The 22,861-nt window shown below is 38.5% G+C and overlaps 2 protein-coding genes across 3 annotated transcripts; both read right to left on the reverse strand.

Annotated features, from left to right (window-relative positions):
* Positions 1-2,078: 2,078 nt before the first annotated feature.
* On the reverse strand, positions 2,079-7,920 carry LOC146363337 (uncharacterized). 2 transcript variants are annotated; one of them, XM_084918836.1, is made up of 10 exons: positions 7,595-7,920; positions 4,767-4,904; positions 4,538-4,663; positions 4,338-4,448; positions 4,106-4,249; positions 3,937-4,017; positions 3,708-3,827; positions 3,497-3,637; positions 2,626-2,757; positions 2,079-2,547 (listed from the first exon to the last, which is right to left on the reverse strand). In XM_084918836.1, exons 1-10 carry the CDS (start codon positions 7,644-7,646, stop codon positions 2,474-2,476), a joined length of 1,119 nt encoding a protein of 372 aa, XP_084774962.1. In that variant the 5' UTR covers positions 7,647-7,920; the 3' UTR covers positions 2,079-2,473. The 2 variants fall into 2 exon arrangements, with proteins under 2 accessions (XP_084774962.1, XP_084774963.1); XM_084918837.1 differs by having other exon boundaries at positions 3,497-3,634; positions 7,595-7,919.
* Positions 7,921-8,525: 605 nt separating this feature from the next.
* kdm1b (lysine demethylase 1B) lies at positions 8,526-22,848 on the reverse strand. The gene is made up of 21 exons (XM_084918834.1): positions 22,692-22,848; positions 22,274-22,416; positions 20,992-21,113; positions 20,819-20,908; positions 19,504-19,615; positions 19,294-19,407; positions 19,171-19,209; positions 18,881-19,073; positions 18,574-18,758; positions 18,096-18,266; positions 17,896-17,970; positions 16,859-16,993; positions 16,175-16,346; positions 15,385-15,512; positions 14,917-15,048; positions 14,736-14,810; positions 14,510-14,626; positions 14,282-14,407; positions 13,738-13,860; positions 12,967-13,119; positions 8,526-9,866 (listed from the first exon to the last, which is right to left on the reverse strand). The coding sequence occupies exons 1-21, from the start codon at positions 22,705-22,707 to the stop codon at positions 9,783-9,785; spliced, it is 2,505 nt and encodes an 834-aa protein (XP_084774960.1). The 5' UTR covers positions 22,708-22,848; the 3' UTR covers positions 8,526-9,782.
* Between the last annotated feature and the right edge of the window lie 13 nt (positions 22,849-22,861).

A 22,861-nucleotide genomic window follows, 5' to 3' on the forward strand; every position in this document is an offset into this window, starting at 1 on the left:
GCGAAGAAGAATCCAGACCAAACTCAATGGAATATTTGTCTAATTTAAGACAAATAAACGCCAGCGAAACGCAAAATAAATAAATACAAATAAAAGAACTTTGATTATAAATAACATTTACCTTTCTAAAGAATTATTCAGACCACGTTTTAACACTGCCATTAACGTGTTCTTTTTCGCATTATTTCATAAAGCAAATTTCCATTAAATTGATACCTGACATTTAAAAAAAATCAATTTATGTATTTTTAAAGTACTGTATTGGTATTTCTTTGCATTTTTATTTTTATTTACAAGGACATGTTTATATTTAATAGTGTTTCCTTTGGCAAATACTCTGTACCTTAGATGTTGTTTTTGTTTTGTTTTGAGTAAACCTTTACTTAATGAAAACTGGGAAATTTAATACTTTTATTGAAAATAATATTTAAGCACAAAACGGACTAAACACATGAACAATAGTACAAAAAGAAAATATAATCATTTGCAAATACAGCCAAAGCATTTTAACAAATCAGTTACAATATTTAAAAAAACAAACAAACAAACATATAAATAGAGCAATAGGCCTTTTCCGATAACCATAATTGTAAAATTTGGTAAATGTTCATGTTCATTTTTTAAATATTCCCAATTTTTCTTTCAGGTTTTACAAATCATTCATAAAAAATGGAAAGAGTAATTTATTACTCTTTCCTATTATGAATAATTTTTTTGATAAATAAAGTCAAGCAGTTGTATAAATATTAAATTTTCATTTCCTTCATTATCAGATCAAATTTTACTGTCCTGATAACCTGAACACATGAACACACTAATAAAATAAAAAAGGTGAGCACATGTTTTAATATCTGAATCATAGAATAAGTTATTTTTTTTATCTGTTGTCTTAAAAATTCATTGCAAGGACAGATATAAATTTGAGATGCTTTTCTCAAATTACCTTCTTGAACAACTTTCAAGTTGCCATTTGTACAATCGATGAAAGTATGTAAATACATATTGTTTAAGTAGAAACTAGTGATTTTTTTCTACAGATTTTTATATGACACCAGCGTAACATTAATTTTTTGTGTAATTTTCAAGTTTATTGACTAGTTAGCAACTCTTTATTGTACAGAAGTTATTTCCTTTATTATTTTCTGTTTATTTATGTGTATTACTTAAATGCTCCACTTTTCTTCAAAATGTTTTTTAACATGCCTTATTTATTTGTGTTTGGGTGTTTATTAATAAAGATTTTTACAAAATTATTTAAATAATATGCCATTTTAAATTTAAATGATAAATAAATAACAAAGGGAAGAGGTCGTGTAAAAAAAATCAAACAAAAATATCACCTTTATAGGTTAGTCAAAAGAAATCAGACAATTATTTGGAGATTTTAAAAGTCTAATAGTAGTTTTTCATTGTGTTTTGTTTTGGGGTTTGTTTGGGGCTTTTTTCTTTTACAAATGGCAAGAAATGATCTAATTGCACCTTTTAAAATGTGAAGAAATTATGTACAAGCAATTTGACCATTTATTTATTATTTTAGGAAATTTTATAAAATCTTTTTCAGTGTTTATTATTCATTTATTTGTTATAAAGACATTTTAAATTAATAATAAAGCTAACTAGTTGCAGACCCTATAACAGTCTTATGGAAAAAGAAAATTGTGTAACTGTAGTAACCCTTTTTTTTTTAACCACCAAGGTTTTCAAAAGTATTCAAAACACTGAAACAAACACTAAAAACAAAACACTAATTACTTAGTTGCAGCTCTACTTTTTGAAGGTAGCACATTCTAACAGGACAAGTTAGCCAAGAAAATACAATTAAAAAAGGTTAATGAATAATGCCAGCTCTATATGTATGACCTATACAGAAAGCTGTACTGGGTGACCTCATTAGGTCAAATTGAAATGTAGAATCACTAAGAAAAAAGTGGTGTTTTTGTAATTACCATGCAAACAAATCAATGTCTGTGATGGACAAATCTAAAGGCGTCCTTTGTGATTTGGGTTATTAACATGACAAACAATGACAAAAAAAGAATCACTGAAAGCTGAACAAATGTGACTTACTCTTATGTGAATTTCTTTGTGAAAGGACTTTAATTCCAACACAACAAATTTTATAGCTGCATGCTGAGGGTGTACTTAAAGCTAAAATGCCTGAAAGGTGAAATGTAACTTACAGCAATGAGAGCTACACTGTTTTCTTCTTTTTTTAAAAATAAAAACAAATTAAACTCATAGGAATCAAAAACTGCAAACAATTGGCACGTAACATTAAAAAACATAGCATCAAAGACAGTGCATAAAATCTTTAAGGAACCCACAAAATTTGGTCCCACACCTAAAATCTGGAGTAAAAATACAATGCGCATAAATTAACAAATAGTGAGATAAAGCACAGTGAAGAACTTTACATGAACACTAACTGTGACCGTTATGTTTCACAACGCTTTGAGAAATTTGTTTCATTTACTTATTCTTCTTCTGAAGATTCTTCTGAACCGGCCGAGTCCTCCTTCTCTGGTTTTTCAGCAACATGTTTTTCTCCTTTCATGAATAAGAAAACTGTGTTATTTACTTTCATTTTACTGTAGCATTAGTAATGAGTTGGTATGCAGTTTGTACCTTTGCTGGCTTTCTTTAGGCTTCCTGCTGCCCCAGCGTGTCCAGCATCACACCTCTCTAGTAGGATTGTCAGGGTTTTGGTCACTTGTGGATGCTTAGCTGCCTTCAATGGCTTGTCATCTGTACTGTTACCTGATGAATCAGAAGCAATATTAATTTAAGGTCAACATGAATACATGAGAGAAGCAGCATTCATAGACAAGTGTGATTTGAAGTTGTGTGAAAAACATAATTAATTAAAAACTAGACTATGTGATTTCTGATGGGATTGTGCTCGCTGCTAAAACGCTGGTAGGTTGACGGGTTAACTAGAAAGCTTTTCCTGTGAAAACACATCAGAATTATCCACCAATCAGAGGCACAGCAGAGAGGGAAGACATTAAAATGCACCAATCAGACTGATAACTCCAAATGGCTAATGCTTACACTTGTGTCAGTTACCGTGGCTAAGACTTTAGCACATTCCTAGGTGTGGCCTACTTGTGTAATTTATGTAGTAGACTCCAGACAGTCTCTAGACGGCTTTGAGAAAATTAATATTCAAAGTTGACAAATTGTCCTCCTTGTTTATTGATAAACTGATGCCTGCAGAGTGAAAAATGTGAGCTCAAAATCAAATATTCAGCCGATTAAGGAAGCCGATTAAACAATTGTGACAAATTGTTTAATATTTCAGAAGCTTGTAAGACGTATGTTTGTTACTACACCAAACGGAGAAGTATGGAAGTTTGTTTCTACCGCTAAAAATATAAAAAAAAAAAAACCAATAAATTTATTTTGCATGGCAGAGCCAAGCTGAAGATTTCAACGTAATGACTCAAACTTCTAAGTTATAAATGTGACATCTCAGAGTGGTGTGGTCAGTCTTTACCTGGCTTCTTTCTTGGACTCCTAGAAGGTGTGCTCTTCTTCTTCGGAGTGGGAGCCTTTGTTTTGGGTTTTTTGATAGCACGAGGTTTTTTCACAAGATTAATCAACGGTTCTTCATCTGAGCTATCATCACTGACTTCTGCTAAAACAAAGATTGAAAATGTTTTAAACTTTTCTTTGTTTTGTTCAAGTCATCAGTGCTGTGAGAGTACCTTTTCTCTTGTTTGATGCTCGCCCTCGTGTTACAGTGCTCTTCTTTGGGCTTTTCTTCACTGGCCTCCTTTTCTTGGCAACGAGGTCCACAAGGGGCACATCATCATCTGAGCTGCTGTCTGCAAATAAAGCGGTTTTAAAATTCAAGAGGCTAAAAACGAAACTACCTATAGTTAAAACCTGCTTAAAATCAATCCTTGCGCTCAGCCTACTGAAGACTTTGCCTACCTTTATGTTTTGATGACTTCCTCTTTATCGCTGCCAGTGGCTCATCATCTGAGCTGTCAGTGGACGTCTCAGTATATTTAACTAAACGAAACAGCAACAAGTTATTTGAACTCAATAAAGGTCTTGTGGGATTTTTTCATTTTAGTTGAGCTCAAACTTTCAAACCAACCCTTTTTCTTTGCAGCATTTCTTTTGGATTTGGTAACCGGGTTTGCTTTTTCAGCAGCTGCTTTTCTCTCGTGCCGTGACCGAGGTTTCTTGGCAACTTGACTCAAAGGCTCATCATCGGAGCTGTCGTCCTTGTCCAGTGACTCTGTGTGAGAAAAGGAATCCCATAGTAAGTATCTGATATAGCAGATGTCTGACGATACCCCAGTCCACTGGAGAGAAAGTCATCTCACCTTTCTTCTTTCTACCAGCAGTTTTTTTGGTTGGAACTGAGGGAGGTTTTTTCACAGCTTTCAAGGACATTTTGGCAATTTTTATCAAAGGCTCATTGTCAGAGTCTTCGTCTGTATTTAAACACAGAAAGCAAAAATGTGAAGCCATTCACTCTATACACAAGTCAGAAGAACAAACGATGAAAAGAGCATGCGGTCACCTGTGTTCTTGTTATTTGTGCTGTTAGATTTGGGTGGTGTGTTTTCCTTTTTCTCTTGTTTCTTAGGTGCTGCAAGGCTTGTCTTCATCTTTACTAGTGGCTCATCATCCGAGGAGCCATCTGAACCTGTGAGAGAAGATATAAACATGTAAAATGTAACCAAATAATTGGTCGGAGAAATATTTAGTGTAAACACTTTTACTGATAAAACAGCTGGTATTATCATCACCTTTGTCCTTTTTTGATTTATTGTTGGAGTTGGAGGATAAGCTGCGGGTATTGTCGCATGACTCCTTCTCATCACTCTGTTGCCTCATCAGCAGCTTTGATAGAGGCACTAAGTCCTCATCACTGCTGGAGCTCACATCTGATTAGTCAGAGACACAGTCGGATAAATAACTGTAAATATCAGTAAATATTTGTATTTTTGGTACAGCAAATGTAATAATGTAGTTAATGTTACTTTAGAAAAAAGGATAAGCTACTTAATATGAAATCTTTTCAAAAATCAAATCATATTTGTGATTTAATTAAAAAAAAACAGCATTCATATGATGATTTCTTATTGCATTCACCTTCATTTGACACACTGATTATTATTACGATTAATTCCTTTATTTGAACAGGTCATCTCAGATCAAGATCTTTTTTTCAACAAAGACAAAAAAATACAAGACTTTAGACAGACAGAGAAGAACGCAATATACATGTTCATAAATAAAACAGGATGTTCAAAGGTAGTTGCAAAAAACCCAGTGCACAATAATACCAAGGCTCAAGAGGCTTCAAATTGAATGCAGAATCATTCATATAAACAATGTCACAATAAAAATAAAATATAAATCTGCAGACTGTGCTATGATGCTACACCCAGTGGATGAGAAACAGCATTTCTTTCTATAAAAAAATCCAATGTTGATCTTTAACTTTCTTGATTGGTGCCACAGTTGCACCATATCATACTGTATGTCATATGGTGCAGTATGATTGTGAAATGACAACTTATTTAGCAATATCCATTTATCATGCATTGGCTCAGTACATCCCTTTCTTATCATACGCTGAGTACATCATCATTTTCTTCTTCTAGCTGCTCCCTTTTGAGGATCATCACAGCAGATCATCTACCTCAATCTCAACCTTTTCTTAGCAATCTCCTCCAACTTCTCCAATATATCCATCCACATATATCCCTCTGCACATGTCCAAACCATCTCAGCCTTGTCTCTCTAACGTTGCCTCCAAACAGCTCAACCTGAGCTGCCCCTCTGATGTACTCATTTCTAATCTTATCCATTCTGGTTAGTCACCATTACAATCTTAATATTGTCAGCTCTGCCTTCTCCAGCTCATCCTCCAGTGTTTTTGTCAGAGCCACCATCTTCAAAACATACATCATAGCAGGTCCACCTGCTCCCTGCAGATCACAATGTCGTCTACAAACATCCTACTCCATAGAGACTCCTGTCTGACCTCATACATGACCCACTGCAAAGAAAAAAGGACTGAGACCCAGTCCCCAATGTAATCCCACCTCCACCCATTACACTACTATCTCACTGTACTCACCATGACCATCATCATGCCCTGCACCTCCATCAAACCTTCTATATTCTTCTCCATCAACACTCTCAAAACATCACGTTTGTAGTATTATTTTTCAGAAAGAAATCGTACTGCTCCTCACAGATCGTCACCTCATAACTTCTCTTCTCAGCCTAGCTTCAACAATGACTCATCAACTCTATCCCTCTGTAGTTACTACAGCACTGAACATTTCCCTTATTCTTGAAAATCAGTACCAGTCTGTCTTTTCCATCCCTCAGGCATCCTCTTACTCTCCAAGTAGTCACAGGAGCACGTTCAGTGAGGGACTGAGATTACCAAAAAGCACCACTGAACAACACAGGAAATCATTCCTGTCGTGGCCATCTCCCTGTACAACTCCTCCACCTAATACACTGTAAACACTGCAATAATAGTTACACCCTTTTTTGCACACGCTCTACAGTAAAATAGCAAATTGCAAAATTCATAGATTCACAGAGTTAAATGTGAATCATATATATTCCACCTCTGTAAAATTCTTTGTCAATATTCTTGATATTTATAATCACCTCTGTAATATCCGTGATGTGTATAATTGCGCAATTTGTATATATTAGCGCTACTTCATAAGTTTGTAAACTCTGTAACATATTGTATTATTTAAATAGTTTAATCTGTTACTGTTACTGTCTTGGAGCAACTGTAACCCACATAATTTCCTTGGGGATTAATAAAGTATTCTGATTCCAAAGACATTCTCTCCTAGACTTCTCCATACTTCCATAGGTATGTCATGTCTTCATCTCTCCCCACCCTTCATTCTCTTCATAGATGCCCTCAGTTACTCTTTACTATTCACCCCGGCCCATTTTCTCCATCCGTAGTGTCGAGTTTCATACAAAACTCACTTTGAGCCTTCCCTTGCCATCTTTTTCTGATGCCTAGCATCTCTAGTATTCTGTCCTTTCTTTCCCTTTGAATACATTCCTGATAATAACCTATGAATATACAGCCACTCAATGATGTATCTGGTCCACACTGAGCTAATCTTAGCTAGACTTATCATTGATCAAATATTGGGGATTTAATTATGTATTACTATAAAGGCACATATTTTCTTATATGAATTTAAAATCTCCAAAGTCAAAAGCAAAACGTACACGTGAATGTGGTCTAGTTACACGTGCAATAACTATAGTATGAGGAGAAGAGTGTAGTGTTTAGCTAAGTTTCCATTATCCATCACAGTTTATCGTTAATACCAGAAGTACGTCTTGTGTGCAAAAGTGATGTTTTGCAAAAATCTCTGATCAAACCATACCCACCGTTAAAAAAATAATTACTGAATTAAATCAGGTTAAACTTTTTCATGATTAACGCTTTTAAATCAAGCTATCAGCAGTGGCGTGGGTGCATTACCACGAAGTTATAAGCTAAGTTAGCAGTTAGCTGCGCAGTTCAATAACATGTTTGCCTCTTCAGGTAAAATTAAGAACAGCATCCGGCTACCTGGAGAGTCGTGTGCCACGTTAGCGTGCAGGTCAGCGGTGCTACAGTCCATTATGTTGGTCAGTGTAAGCAAATATTGCTCTTCATCCAAAACGCGCCAACTTGATTTTACTGTTACTTGATTTTCGCTGTGGGTTGAAGGTGGCGGTTTGTTTCAGCTGCCTCTAGGATGTATTTATGAGCCGATATTAACAGAACCGACCCGCAATCTAAAGCTACAGTTTAACAAGCAGATTTTGCAATAACGGGTGTAATACGGTCCCAGCTCATGTTTGATTTGTTTACTTCCGCTTTAGTTTGGGGAGGGAAAGCACTTGGGCTCGCATTGATGACGCTTATTAACGTCATTCGTCTACTGGCTCCACGGTTGCCTCGCAACAAAACCTAGCAACTAATCTAAACCAGAGTCAGACATGGCGCAGAAGGAATTCTGGATTTGAAATAAAAAGAAAACATCTGTGAGAGAAATTCACAGTCTTCATTCCGTCATTTGTTATTTTTTACTATTAATAAAATATTATTTATTTATTATTACTTACTTTTTTGGGACATAGTCGACTAACCTTTTAAGGAGCAGTGAGACTACTCGATGTTTGCTCATAATAAACGTAGTTATTTTTTATTAATATAAAATTAATATGAAGAATAATTCATAATTGTTCAGATTATTTAGTGGTTCAATAAACAAAACATTCCTCTGAAAATGGACAAATATAGGGACTGAAAAAAGTGAAACAAGCAGCCAATGCCCAAAGAAATTTTTTTAAAGCCTGGAGAACTACTACCTTTAAAAATTTGGAAGAAAGTCTGTTTCCTTGGAAGCAAAATATAAAGTAATGAGGAGGAACCCAAAACATTTGTGTAGTTTCTGTACGATTCTGATCTTAGTATGACTTTAGCAGGAAAAAAAATTATCCACGAGTAAACGTGATTACTGTGGCAGTTGGTAGCTCAGTTTATTACACACATACAAGATAAATACTAAAGCACTATAATGACAAACAGGACATGACCACATGCTGTAAATGTGCTGATCTAGACAACGATATGAACCTAATGACAAATCAGTCAATATTAATCAAAAAAAAAAGTGAGAAGAGTCTGTGCTGCTCAACAATCCTCAGGAAATTAACTGTTCAAGAATAAATACAAGAGCAGTGTGGAGTTTTAATACTTTGGTTAGTTGTGGTTTTTCTTCACAAAAACTGCCTTTAAAACTGTCAGTTCTTATCATTTTACTCTATGACTCATTAGGTTTAGTTTGATGGGTGAAAAGTGTCCTGAACGCATCCCTGAGAAAATATGGGGACAACCAGGTGATCAACCTTAGCTCAAAGGGTCATTCAATTTTTCCACAGGTGATTTTTTTCATTTTGTTGCTGTTGATTTAAGAGCTACTGTAGAGGTACTTGTATTACATACGTGTATATATACACGTATATACGTGTATATATACGTATATACGTATACACGTATATACGTATACACGTGTATACGTATATACGTGTATACGTATACGTACGTATATATATATATGTGTATGTACACGTGTGTATATATATATATATATATATATATATATATATATATATATATATCCTTTCATCCATTCAACTTCACCATTTATAGCAACACGTGACTCACAAATAGAACGAGTCAAATCACTACAGTTGTAGAAAACATTGGTAATTCTCAAAGAAGACATGTTACATATATATCCTATAATCACTTAAAACCTGATGATTGGAGGTTAAATTATATTCGGTTAAGTTTATGATCAGATCACTCAGATTTTCCAATGTTTCATGCATTGCTAAAAACAAATATCATTAAAACAAAATACCATCCTCCTTTCCAGCACAGCAGAGTTAGGCAGAGCTACTTAGGGGCTATGGAGACTTCCTCATAATTTTGTTTTTCTTTTTTTGCATCTTGTCACCAACATGTTACCTGTTGGATTTTGATATAAATAAAAAGCACTTGTTAGATATGTAGAGCCAGGCCCTGGCTAACCCCGCTACTGAAAAACCATTCACAACACTTTGCTGATCAGATACATAACAGTACAGCAAAACAGTGTTTCAAGTGGAGCAAGTGAGACAACACAGTCCGACTTTATTAATGGTCTGTTGTTCGGTGCAACCCGTGAGTCCGTGCTGGTGTTTATGAGTGCTCTGGGAGTGACAGGTTACATAGCGGCCATCTTGCTGGCCTCTCTGACGCCACTGAGGTAGGCTCCCGTCACAGTCTGAGGAAAGTGTCTGTTGGTTGCCTGATATAAGGGACAAAATGCATTAAAAGCACATTTCACGGACACAGAGAGCTAGTTTAAAAATACCCATATACACTCATGGCCACTTTGTTAGCTACATCTTGTTAATACTGTGTTGGACCTCCTTTTGGTCTTCAGAGAGGTTAGATAGGCTATAGAATATAAATAATAATCAGGAGGTCCAGGAAACACCCGTACCTTCTTATACCAGCAGCTTGTACCTGTGATACAAAGCAGAATGGATCCATGCTTTCATGTTATCGATCGCAAATTCTGACCCTTCCATCTAAATGTCACAGCAGAAATAGAGACTTATCAGACCAGACAACACTTTTCCAACTTTTTGTTGTCTAGTTTTGGTGAGCCTATGAGAATTGTAGCTTCAGTTTCCTGTTCCTGTGTGGTCTTCTGCTGCTGTAGCCCATCTGCTTCAAGGTTTGGCATGTTTTTCATTCAAAGATGCTCTTCTGCTTCGCTTCAGTACAATGGGTGGTTATTTGAGTTACTGTTACCTTAGTATCAGCTCAAAGCAGTCTGGCCATTTTCCTCTGACCTCAATAAGACATTTTTGCTCAGAGAATTGCATTCTCCATAAACCATATACATGGTTGTGTGGGAAAATCTCAGCAGCTATGAAAATACTCAGACCATCCTGTCTGGCACCAACAACCATGCTACAGTCAAATTCTCTCAAATCTTCTTCTTTCCCATTCTGATGCTCAGTTCGAGTTTCAGCAGGTCATCTTGCCCATCTCTACATTCCAAAACGCACTGAGCTGCTTCCATGTGTTTTGAGATGAGAGAGATGAGATAGCCTTTATTTGTCAGTTGCAGGTCTTTTGCCCACAACCAAGATGACAGACCTTGCCGACCGTACATACAATACAAACATCACATTGGGGAGACAGGTCAGGCCAGGTAGCGAGGAAAAAAAACATTGAAATGTGCAACACAAAAGGATAATACAGGAATGCACAGGTATCAACACACCATAACACAATAAACACAGACAAGCAACATGGGAAAGAGTTCCAGTGTGTACATCTGATCTGGGACCGCTGCAATCTTTCGACTGCGCCTCCAGCTGACCCGATGTCCACATCATGGGGGAGGTAAGCGTTGGAGGTGGCGTTGGATCCGGGGTAGGGAGGGTGATGCGTCAGTGAGTGCTTATCAGTATCAGTATATGTATGTGTGTGCGTGTCCATAGTTCAGCTGAGACAGTGTCCTTCGCCCTGCCAGGCTAAGTAAACAGTCTTCCAGCCAACCCAGGTGGCCTTGTAGGGAATGGGAAGGTAACAGACTCAACACAGTCGTTATCAGGGAGTTTTTGTTCGGCTCCAGCCTTGAGCCCACAGCTGGCGCCGAAGGGGTAGCCGCATTATGATGGTAATTTTTCTTTTGCAAACAACTCATGAGAATTTCAAGCTGTTTTTAACACTCCGACACTGGTCTCTCAATCTCCCGTTAATAGCTGCGAGCTTCTCCGTGATGTTATTAGCCGTCGATTCTGTGGTCTTGTCACTCTTTTTTGCTCACATAGCAGATTCTGAGACCTCACGACCGCAGCCAACTGATCCGAGATGTAATCCAGCTTCCGCCCAGAGATGTTGTTCTGAGTTGATTCTTTCCTGATGTAATCCAACATACATACGCTCAAAGGTGTTATTCTGAGCATTCACTGCAGTCGTAAGCGCCTCCAAGCTCTTAACCATGCTGCCTTCAGTGAGCCCTTTCTGAGAAGTCGCACCAATCCCAGCGGGCAGCCTTGTGGGGGTTTGAACAGCCGGTTCCGCTCTCTTAATTCTCCGATAAGCCAGGGCCAAGCCAGCTCCGATCAGCAAGAACCCTGTTATCATGGTTCCGAATAGGTAGATATCTTCAGCGTCCTCGATCGACAGTCCCGCCAGGCACACGATCCTCTGCCACCCGTCCATCGTGTATCCGGCAGGGAAAGTCCCTCCAGGGCACTCGGGTTCTCCCGAGCCCAGACTTCTCGTTAAAGGGTGTCAATAGCATTCAGAGACCAGTTGATCAAATCCATAATTCTCTTTTAGGTTTTAGACACAGACTGTGAGAGAGTGTTCCAGGGAAAGTAATACAAAAAAGACACGAGACTAGACAAGGACATAAGAACTAGCAGGGAAGATAAGGGAGAGGAGAAAAAGTCCGTCCGCCTCCTCCGAGAGCCAAAAATTAGATTGCCGATTAGATATTTGCATTAATAAGCATTGAAAAGGTGTACCTAACACAGTGGCCTTAAGTGTATAGGGACCATTTCCACAGCAGGAGACATTTTAATTTGTCAGAGCAGGAAAACAACAGGAGAGAAGGATGCGAGGCCTGACTGCTGCTCCAGAATTATTCTTATTGGGCAGAGCAGCTTACTGGAAGACTTCATTAAATTAAATCACTGTAATAAAATTTGATAGACCTGTTACAGGGGAAAGACATCAAAGCACTGACCAAATGAATTTAGATTCTCTAAGTGACAAATCATAAGCAAATTCATCCTTATCCACTTAGGTCTGTTTTAGTGTTAAACAGCTCTAGAACATCAGAAAAGTTATCTTTGAATAGAAATCTTTGTTGGACATCATCTACAGAAGACTCAAATATAATTTAATTTCCCCCCCCTCAACCTGCTGGATTGAAAAAAAGATGCCAGAGATAGTGTGATTAAATGTAGAATGTCTGTGGCTCACATAAATTTTGCACTCTTGCCTTTGTAGAAGAGATTTGTGGAAACAAGCAGTAACACAAAAGGCTGCTTAATGATGTTTGGAGCTGAGTTTCCAGACCGTCAACCTCATGGTGGATGACTTCTGTCAACGTTCAGTCAGACTCTAAAACGAATATTTAAAATGATTCCTGTAAAAATAACTGAAACATGAGGCGGCTCACTATTACAGGCCTTGTGCGACTCAATTTCTACAACAAAGATTAAGAATGCAAAGTTAGTGTGATACATACAGCCACAGCAGGATCGTGTTAATGCAAAACACATTTATGTAAAATAGAAATTAATTAAATGCCTCAGTAGCACTTCATAAAACCTGACGTTTCTGGACTCATTTGGTAAAAATTAGAAAAATGTTACCTCGCCAGCAAAGAACACCTTTCCCTGCACGTCTTCAGCGAGAATGTCGTAGGCCTCTCCGCTGCCCCCTGTCTTCACAAAGCTGTAGGACATCTGGGACCAGATGTCTTTGCTCCAATGAGTGATGAAGAAATTCATTGGCTCAGGAACCTCCTAAATACATGCATATATAAATCTGAACTTAAATGAGAGCATTGGGAACTAAAAAAATTAATAAAAGGAAAAAATGAAAAAACAGGAATCCAGGGGAAAATAATACACCTCTAATTAGGAGATATACAAAATTTCAAGTAAGCATTGTCCAAAATATATTTTAATGGCTGTAGGTAGAGGTGTTCTTTCTGCCCTTGTAGTAATATAATTTTTTTTTTTTAATTCCTGTATCTTAAAAAAAATAAAAAGAATAAATATCAAAAGGTAAGTTGTTCAGTTGTTTTGTGTAAATATCTGACACAATGAGTCTATGAATATTGATTGATGGATGTTTGGAGTCCTTAAATATTTTAATCTCTGACAGAGGATCTTACTTCAATGTGATATTTCCCCAGGTATAACACATTGAATCCAAATTAACTTTCTTGGAAGGTTTCTGGTAATATCATATAACAAATTTCAGACGGAGTTCTCTCTCATTTCAAAAATATGATTTTTGGTTGTTTTTTTTTTGTTTTTTTTTTGTTTGTTTTTTTTAAATACTCCTATTATTTCTTTATTATTCTCAAACTTCTAAGTATAACTCCTGAAAGATTTTAGGAGAAGTAGGAGGATTACCTGCTCTTTGAAAAGTTCCCGCAGTACCCTCATGCACTCATCGACCACCTCTTTGTCCTCCATGTCCCGCACAGAAGAAACAGCGTCACCACTGATAATAGACATCAGCACAGCCTGCTTCCTCTACACAAACACACATTTAAACCATTAGATTCTGTATTAATCTCCTCCATCTTTTTCTACACCATTTATCAATTTAAATATAAATACAATTTTGCAGCCTAACACCAGCGGCTCTAACTTTTCTGGCCACGTGGATAAACCTCTTATTTGTTTGGCTGTTTCTCTGATTTGTCGATCATCTGCCACCATCTTACCCCATTTCTAGCATCCTCTTCTATTGCACCTACGCTTTGCATGTCCTCCTTCACTGCATACACGAACCATTTCTTTACTCTTCATCCTTTCCTCCTGCCTGTCATCTCCATCTTCACCATCTTTGTCCAATACATTCACTCTCCTTCATCTGCACATGTCCAAACCACCTTAGCTTTGCCTCTCTAACCTTGTCTCCAAACCGCTCAACACAAGAACAAAAACACACCTGTGGATCCAGGTCATAGAAGACACTGAACATGCCTCTCTTTTCAAGACCTGGTGGGATGTGACCGAAGTAGTCTGCTCCTTGGATTTTTTTGTCCCAGAATCTGTACGGGAACTGAAGCGAGATCTGCACACAGAACAAAGAGTAAATATGAGCAACTACCGGGAAGCAACTTCATCATCCTTTTTATTCTACTGCAGCACAGTAGGTTAGTTGAACTTTAATGACCTTTTCTATTATACCCGCCCCCAGACTGTGGATCGCCTTCAATTTCCTTTCAGGAAGTGGTGGGTTGAATTGAATCAGGTTCCTCTGAAGCAAAGTCAAAGGAACTGTAACAAGCACCTGAAAGATGACATTAGGCTGTTAGAGTAACTAAAAGATTAACTGAGATCATAAGATTCTGTATTTAGATAACAGAAACTGTACAGTATCACAGCAAAGATGTTTTTACCTTCTGTGCTGTCCACTGCGACCCATCAGAGGAGGTAACTTTGACAACGTCACCTGAGTAATCAATGGCCTGAACCTACAATTTTTAAAAAGTAAACTTATCTAATAAGCATAAGACTTCAAGAATGTAATACAGGTGGATTCAAGGTAAACTATAGAGTTTAAAAAACTGGAATACAGACCGGACACTTTGTGTGGATGTCGAGGCCCTCGGCCAGTTTGTAGAGTAAAACAGAGTAGCCCTTGGTAAGTAAAGTGTGGTCTCCTGAGAATTGGGCAAAAAATTCATTGTGGTCCCAGGATCTTGCCGATACCTACAGAAACAGCCAGAAAAAAATTCACTTTCAGTCCCAGTGCTATAATCTAATACAATTTACATAAATCCTCACAAATAAAAAACACAATATGTTCGACTACATTCACCTTAAGGGATCAGAAACACTGAAAGACTTTCCACTAAAAATAAAAAACAAACCTCACACCTCAAACAGACTAATTCTTATTAGTCATCTCAGAGCGTGAATAATTTCCGATGTGGGAAGTTACAGTTTTCATCATAATAAACCCCCAGCCTGACCTTTCTGTTAAACTCATAAAAAAATTACAACAAAATAAATCTGAAAAGCTCTTTTTAAGTTTAGTTTCCAGACCTGGTCTAATGTGCTTCCACAGGCAAACTCCAGGTTGCTGAGGTGAAACTGAAGCACCTTCTCCTCCAGCTCACTGAATTGCATCCCAGACTCCTGGAGAAAGTTCTTCTTAACTTCTTGGACTTTTTCTGTAACGAGAAAATGCCACAGACACAAATATTTCCTGTTTCTGTACAGGAGCTTTGCTGAGGAGCACTCCTCCAGAATATGAAAGATCATCTGAAACATGAAGCCAATGTGAAAGTTAACCATGCATTGTATTGGCCAGCAGGGGGCGACTCATTTAGTTTAAAAAAGGACTTGCACAGAAGAAGTCTTAGGAAATATGATCCTACAAGTCGGTTGATCTGTGATCTTAGCAAACACTTCTCTGATGATTTTATGATCTTATTTGCTAGTTTCTAGGCTTATTTAACACAATATTCATTTAATAAATTATGGTTCCTATTAAAATCAAACTGACAAAAAAGCAGGGTGTGTTTTAGGGAGAGCAGCTGGACCTCACAAGTGTCATAGTGGTTATGGCCATCTTTTATAAACAGTCTATGATTTTAGAACTACTTCTTAATAAAACAGCCATGACATCAGTATTTTATACACAGAGTTCAAAGTCCTGACTGCAGCGTAATTATTGGCTGATAAGTGCAAACACTAAGAAATATTTTCTAAGATTATGACCCAAACGTGATGAGGCAAGAGTAGCTTTGTGAGACTTTTCTTCTCTCATTGGGAATTCTCATCAAAAAGAATTAAGCAAAAGGAGCTTCAGTGAAACACATGATGACAGCACCTCCCAGTGGTGTGTCCTGGTTCTGCGACTTGTCCTTCCTCCATTCTGACACCACATCCAGGATGGCATTAAAGTGGAAGTCCATGCGCTTGTCGATGGCAGGGTCAGTGACCTGCCCTCCCTCCTGAAAGAGGTCACATCGCTCTCCGAGCTTGTGCATCTTGATGCCCAACTACAGGAGAGAAGTCACAAAAGGGTACCTAATAGTAGTGTTTTTTTTATTTATCAAATTTAATATGCATTTAAAAAAAAATTACAGACAGTGGAACAGTGGTTCCAAAACTAGAGAGCACAGCGGGGCTAAATAAAAACAACGCATGTCTATGTACTGTGAGCATGGACAAGTCTGTAAAAAGGACTTCCAGGTAAACTTAAATACATACAACAAAACAAACAAAACTATGATCAGCATATCTCAACCCTAGGTTCACCATGGCAGGTAAAGAAGACTGAACACAGGTGGCACAGTCTCAAAATATTAACTTCTAAGAGTATGAACTTTGAGAGTCCCAAAGTGTCCTGTAACCTGTCCTTTCAATAATGCAACACTGAAGCTGCATTTCTGCATTCATTACAAAAAGGAATAGGGTTTTAAAAATATTTTGGCATTAAAACTGAAACTTTTGCAAAGCTCTGACTTAAGATTTATCAGAAATAGGTAAAGTTCAGCACACTCATTCTTACCTGTTCACACATCAGGGCAATGGGGTTGTTTACACAGCCATTAACGATTTGAGCTCCTCGACCCACAGTGACACCCAGAGAGGCATCATCCCACACCCGACCACCTATTCTGTCTCTCGCCTCGAGCACCACCACCTGTAAGCCCAAACAAACGAAGAGTATGTAAAACTCATCAGGGTGAAATACGCTCACAGAACAATTCATTAGGTACACCTGTTCAACTGCTTATTGATGCAAATATCTACTCAGCCAATCACATGGTAAAACCCAATGCAATTAAGCATGTAGACATGATCAAGACGACCTGCTGAAGTTTAAACCAAGGATCAGAATGGATAAGAAAGGTGATTTAAGGGACTTGGGCTAGTCTGTGTTTCTCAGTCTACTGGGATTTTCCCCACACAACCATCGGGCCCGAAAAAGAAAATCTGCAGTGAGCAGGATTTCTCTGAGCAGAGGACATTTTCTTGGCACACTAAGCCAAGTGTGCATAATACCCTCAGTTAGGAACAACTGAGCATTTGTAAACAGTAAAACACCCCATATGTCATTCCCCATACGTTGTGAATACAAACAATGGTAGTAAACACAGTTTTAGATAGCTCTATATAACTCACTTTGACGTTCATATCTATTGACTGACATTGAAGGAGAGGTCAAAGGTCAGATGTGACATGATATTTTAAATCTTTAGATGGTACTTTCTATGTTGACAATACGCACCACACTTACAAAAACCATCATTTGTAAGTTACAAGGCTTTGGTGAAAGTAGGTTGAATTTTAATGGATTGCTAACATGACTCCACTCTACACCCTTATAAAGAATTCATTAACATTTTTAGAGCTATCGTGTTTACAGAGTGAATGATGTGCACAGAAATACTACCAAAAATACAACCTTCTTGGCAGACAGCAGAAAATTGAAATGTTTTCATGGTCCTCATACAAACAGGAAACTTCCTAAGCAAAATTAACTATTTAATCACAATCAGGGAAAAGATGCAACGAGACTCGAGGCGAGATGAGGATCTTTACCTGAGTGCCAAAGTTTTGCAGCTGGCGTGCAGCAGCCAGTCCTGAAGCCCCGGCACCAATGATGATAACATTTTTCTGCATAAAATCATAAAATGTACAAGGTGCTAAAAGACATAAGAAAATAAGTAGTAGCAAAAACAATAAAAACTTCACATGACAGTACAGATGTGTAATAATCTTGTGTAGATGAGGATGCTCACAGAGCAGTATGTTTCTGGGAGCAGAGGCTGTTTTGCTGCCAGCACACCGGTGTTGATGAGACCCTTCCTGGTCATGAAATGGAGCACTCGGTCCAACTCCTGCACGCAGCGCACACGCACCAACCCCCGAACAATGATGTGCTGGGCACATTTCTCTGAAGTCAGCACCTCCTTCAAAAACAGGAAGGAAAACAGGAAGAAAATCTAATTGTTTTATTTGTTTGTTGTTCTTTTGGAGATTTCTGTTCCTTTTTTGTAGGAAAAGGTGAAAAGAACGCAAGCGCATTATATATTGCCTAGTTTAAACATATTAAACTGGTTGAGTTTTATTATTTGTACAAAGACAAATCCCATGACACCTCTGAATTTAAACAAAATATTTTTCTACACTAAAATAAAAAAAATTTTCTGAGTGATCTTTTTCACCCTTATTTGGGATTTTAAATGACCCCAGTGGTCACTTTTGGCTTTGTTGTACCTTACAGTTCTTGTGCCAGGAGGCCAGGATAAGGTTACGCAGAGCCAGATACATGGTGGGATCGCGGGAAAACTCTGGAAACTCATAAAGCTCATCTAACTCCATCATATCAGGCCGCACACACAGAGCCTTTCCGCACTCATTTGGCTGGTAGAAGGGCTGGAAGTATGGACACAAGCCTGGAACTGAGGGACATAATAATGATCAGGATCTCCAATGGGGACACAAAACAGTAATTATGTGTAAAAAAATAGCATGGTGAATAGTAGGTGCTTAAATATGGCATTTCTTCTGAACTCAGACTTACTTTGAGGCTGAGCAGCTCTGCAGTGATCTGCCCTCAGCTCGCCCAGAGACATGTTGCTAGAAGAACCTGATGGACTCATCCCCACACAGTCGGGGTAGTACGCAGTGAGGAAAGGGCTGGCTGGGCTGTCTTTAAACAGTGGCGGCAAAATGAGCATTGAATGCCACCAGCTGTCCGTCACCTCTGCCACTCTCTTCAGGAATAAAACAGCTCAGCATTAAACAAATGCAGTAACTTGTAAAGTTTACACACTGTCCTCAAACAGATTCTAGCAAACACAACTAGCTTACCAAGTCCTCCGGTTGGGAGCACTGGTCGGGTTCCTCGCTCTGTAGGCAAATGAGCAAGATTTTTATCAGAAAAATAGATTTTTGTCTTGATGGGGATTGATGATTATATTTTTCCCTCTTTACCTTAATGTTGTTGAACTTCATCCCACAGCGGTATGCTGCTGCTAAGGAGGCAGTGAGCTGGATCTCCTTGGTCAGCTGGCGCCACTTCCTGCAGTTGGGTTTGGTGCATTGAGCCTGAAGGAAATGAACATGAGAGTATTTATGACACGTAGCTACATGTGTGAACAGTTAATACATGTATCTAGAACCAGAAAAGCTTCTTATACATACCCAGTATGGCAGCTGCTGATCTGCCATGAAAGCTTTAAGACTGGGCTCACTTTTCCCATTACTAGTCCACACTTTCTTCCACGAAGCAAAGGTCTCAAAGCCGTCTTTGTGACTGAAGTGAAGGAGCAAAAAAAAAGTTATTCTAATTATTTTGACAAGTAACTCACAGCTTCACAGTTTGGTAGTGCAGAAACAATGTAAATAGGTCTGAGGAACATGTGACAAGATTATTTCAAAAGTAATGTCACTGAACCCACGGCTGTTTCAGGTTTGCGTGTATACAGCGATACATACTTAGAATTTAATGACTCAAAGCAAGTGGCAAAAATCAAACAGCACTGATATGGGGAAAGAAAAAAAACTCAGATTAAATGTTATGCACTGGTTTCCTCCCTTCTAGAAAGAACATTGAAGGGAAAAAAAGATAGAAAAATATCAATCCATCCAATTATCCTTTCAGCAGCAGTTTCATTGACGTCTAGATTTCCCTCAACTAGGCCACCTCTTCTAGTTCTTCTGAGGGGACACAAAGGAATTCCCAAACCAGCCATAGGGCATACTTTTTCCAGCATGTCCTAAATTTTTCCTGGGATCTCCTCCCAGTCTGATAAGCATGAAACAGATCCTAGATGTGCCAATCAGATGCTGAACCACATCATGTGGCTCCTTTCAATGTGGAGGGGTTCCTGCTCTAGTCTTGACTTGCTCCTGAATGATTAAACTGCTCACCCTGTCTCTAAGGGAGAGCCCAGATACTCTTCAGAAGACACTCATTTCCGTTGCTTGTATCCATATCGGTTTCTTCTCTTTTCTTGCAGTAATTAGAGAGAGTAGGAATGTAGATCCACTGGTACATTAAGATGTTTATTTTTTTCACTCAGGACTGTAACCAACCAGTACAACATCTGTAATGCTTTACATGATGCACTAATCTGACTGTCAGTGGATTGATGTGAAATTCTGAGCTTTTTAAACCACGTGTCAGTCAGAACAGTTGTTTGTTGAGGGTTCTGCAGTTTCTTTTCTTTTACACCTTTTAAGTATGCTTCTTTTTGCAGGGAGCAGTTTGCTGTTATAAATGTTGTCTGTATGTAACTGTAATTTTGTGCCTTCCTGGTATGTTAACATTTATTTTTAAATAGATTGCTGCAAACGAGAGAGGGAAGCGTGCCACTAAATTTCTGAGATGATGGAAACCATAAAATATCCATATTCTCAACTTAATGTAGCAGAAATCACTGTAAACAACTTAAAGAGGCATTTTAAGCAGTGCTACAGAAACACTGTTCATATCTTCAGCCTGCATTTGTCTCACCTTCTGTAGTAGTGATCAAAACACTCATTGCAAAAATGCTCCCCACATGACAGATGATACCACCGCGACGTGTACCCATTTTTAGCACATCTGAAAAGAGACAAGAAGTGCTGTTTGAGAACTGTAAAAAGTGATATAAGTAACTATCTGATTTACCTGACATCTGATGTTACCTTTCAGATGCGCTTGCAAAACAAACAGGGTACATGGCAGAACACCCGGCCTTCTCACATTTTCTGTACTTCTTCTCAGACTGGTCATCTTCTTCCTCTGTGTCTGTGGCTTTTCTTTTGCTCTGTAATCCAAAGAGAAAAATGAAATATCATGAGACTCACATTCATTCCTATGTCCAATTCACAATCACAATTTAACGTAACATACACTCCAAGACAACCACATGCAGGCCAACATACAAACACTACATGGAAAAGCCCTAGCCTAGCTTCAACCCTAGGATCTTGTTGCTTTGACTGGACAGTTCTAACTAGCCTTGGTTTTTAAAGTAATTTCTTTGAGACAGACTTCAGGAACACATAATATATATAGAAATACATATTCTGACTATGGGCATAAATTTAATTTGAACAATGTGGTGCACATATTATATAGGGGGCTTAGGAATCTCCCTGTAAATTATGGGATTTGGTTAAAGTCAGCAGGAGAAGACTAGAAATAACGAAGGATTTCAAGTACCTTGGTCCTGTCATACTGTATCAAATGAAAGCTCAAAACCTAAGATTTTGGCAAGGATAACACAGCTGTCATAGCAAGCGTTACGGGAATCTAGAGACAAAAACATCTGTCTCCGATCCAAAGTCTACCTGCTGTGCTCCGTTGTCTTTTGAGTGTCAGTAGTGTCTTCTTACGGCAAAACCGTAAGAAGAATCGTAGCATAAGTTGAGATGCTACAGGAAGATCTCATGCCCTAAACCTGTGACAGGTATAAAAGGTCTGCATAATCTCTTTGCAACTTGAGATGGTATAGAGAGTGTCTCTGGTTTTTCAGGCCTTGTGAAAATCATACCGCAAGGAACAGTTAAGTGAATGCAGAGACAAAACAGACAGATTAAGATTATGGGTGGATAAGATCTGTGAACAGGTAGGCACGAACCCCACAGAGACCCAGAGAGTGGTGGCCCAACAACCTCAACAGAGGTCAAGGGGCAAATCCTCATAACTTCATGAGGTGTGTTGGTGGTATGTTGACTAAGACTTCTACGTCTACATCACTGCCAGTCAACTGGCTTTAAAAGGTGCTTTGTTGATGAATTGCTTAAACACTGCCCCCTGAAAACTAACCTTCTAGTATAATAATAAAAGCAACATTTACCTAAAACTGCAGACCTGGAAACATTAAAAACCAAACTGAAACCTTTGTGTGACCCTACTTTGCATGAATGCGAACTGAAACTTAACCGAGATATAGTCAGTATATTAACTCATTGTGTACCTTACCTGACCAGGTGGAGGGTTGTTGGTGCGCTTCACCCGGACGTTGACCTGCCTTCCTGAGGAGCGCAGTGTCTGTCCGTCCCCTGGTGACTCCCCGGAGCTCCTCTTCTTGGCTCTCCGTGCACCAGAAGCATTACCGGGATAGTCTTAACACCAATGACAACAATATAATAGTGACTGTGTAGTGCAGCTCGGGCCTCTATTAACGCTGACAAAAATATTTATGACATAGAACACGTGTGCAAAAACATAGAATTCACTCAGGTTATAAATAGCTGAAAAAAGCGACCGAAACACGAGGCCAATTGGTATGTAAACATAGCAAAGACGCGCACATTAGCCAGCTCTTTAAATCTGCCCAACAACGTCAGCTGTCACTTTAGCACCTAGCAAGCAGCAGCGGCGCCTCTTTGGCACTGACCTGCGTCCGACAGCATGGCTGCCCGCGGGGTTTCTTTCAAGCCCTCGACGTCCAAGTGAAATTCTGAGACGCCTTTTTGCTTTTAATCGTTGTTTTGTCTCTATTTTATTGTTGTGGGGACGAAAATGAATGCGCTGTCGTTTCCAGAATACCACTTCCGGTTTTGAAGA

Source organism: Perissodus microlepis, chromosome 22 (assembly GCF_051167445.1).
Source record: "Perissodus microlepis isolate ML-2025 ecotype Zambia chromosome 22, ASM5116744v1, whole genome shotgun sequence".
NCBI lineage: Eukaryota > Metazoa > Chordata > Actinopteri > Cichliformes > Cichlidae > Perissodus > Perissodus microlepis.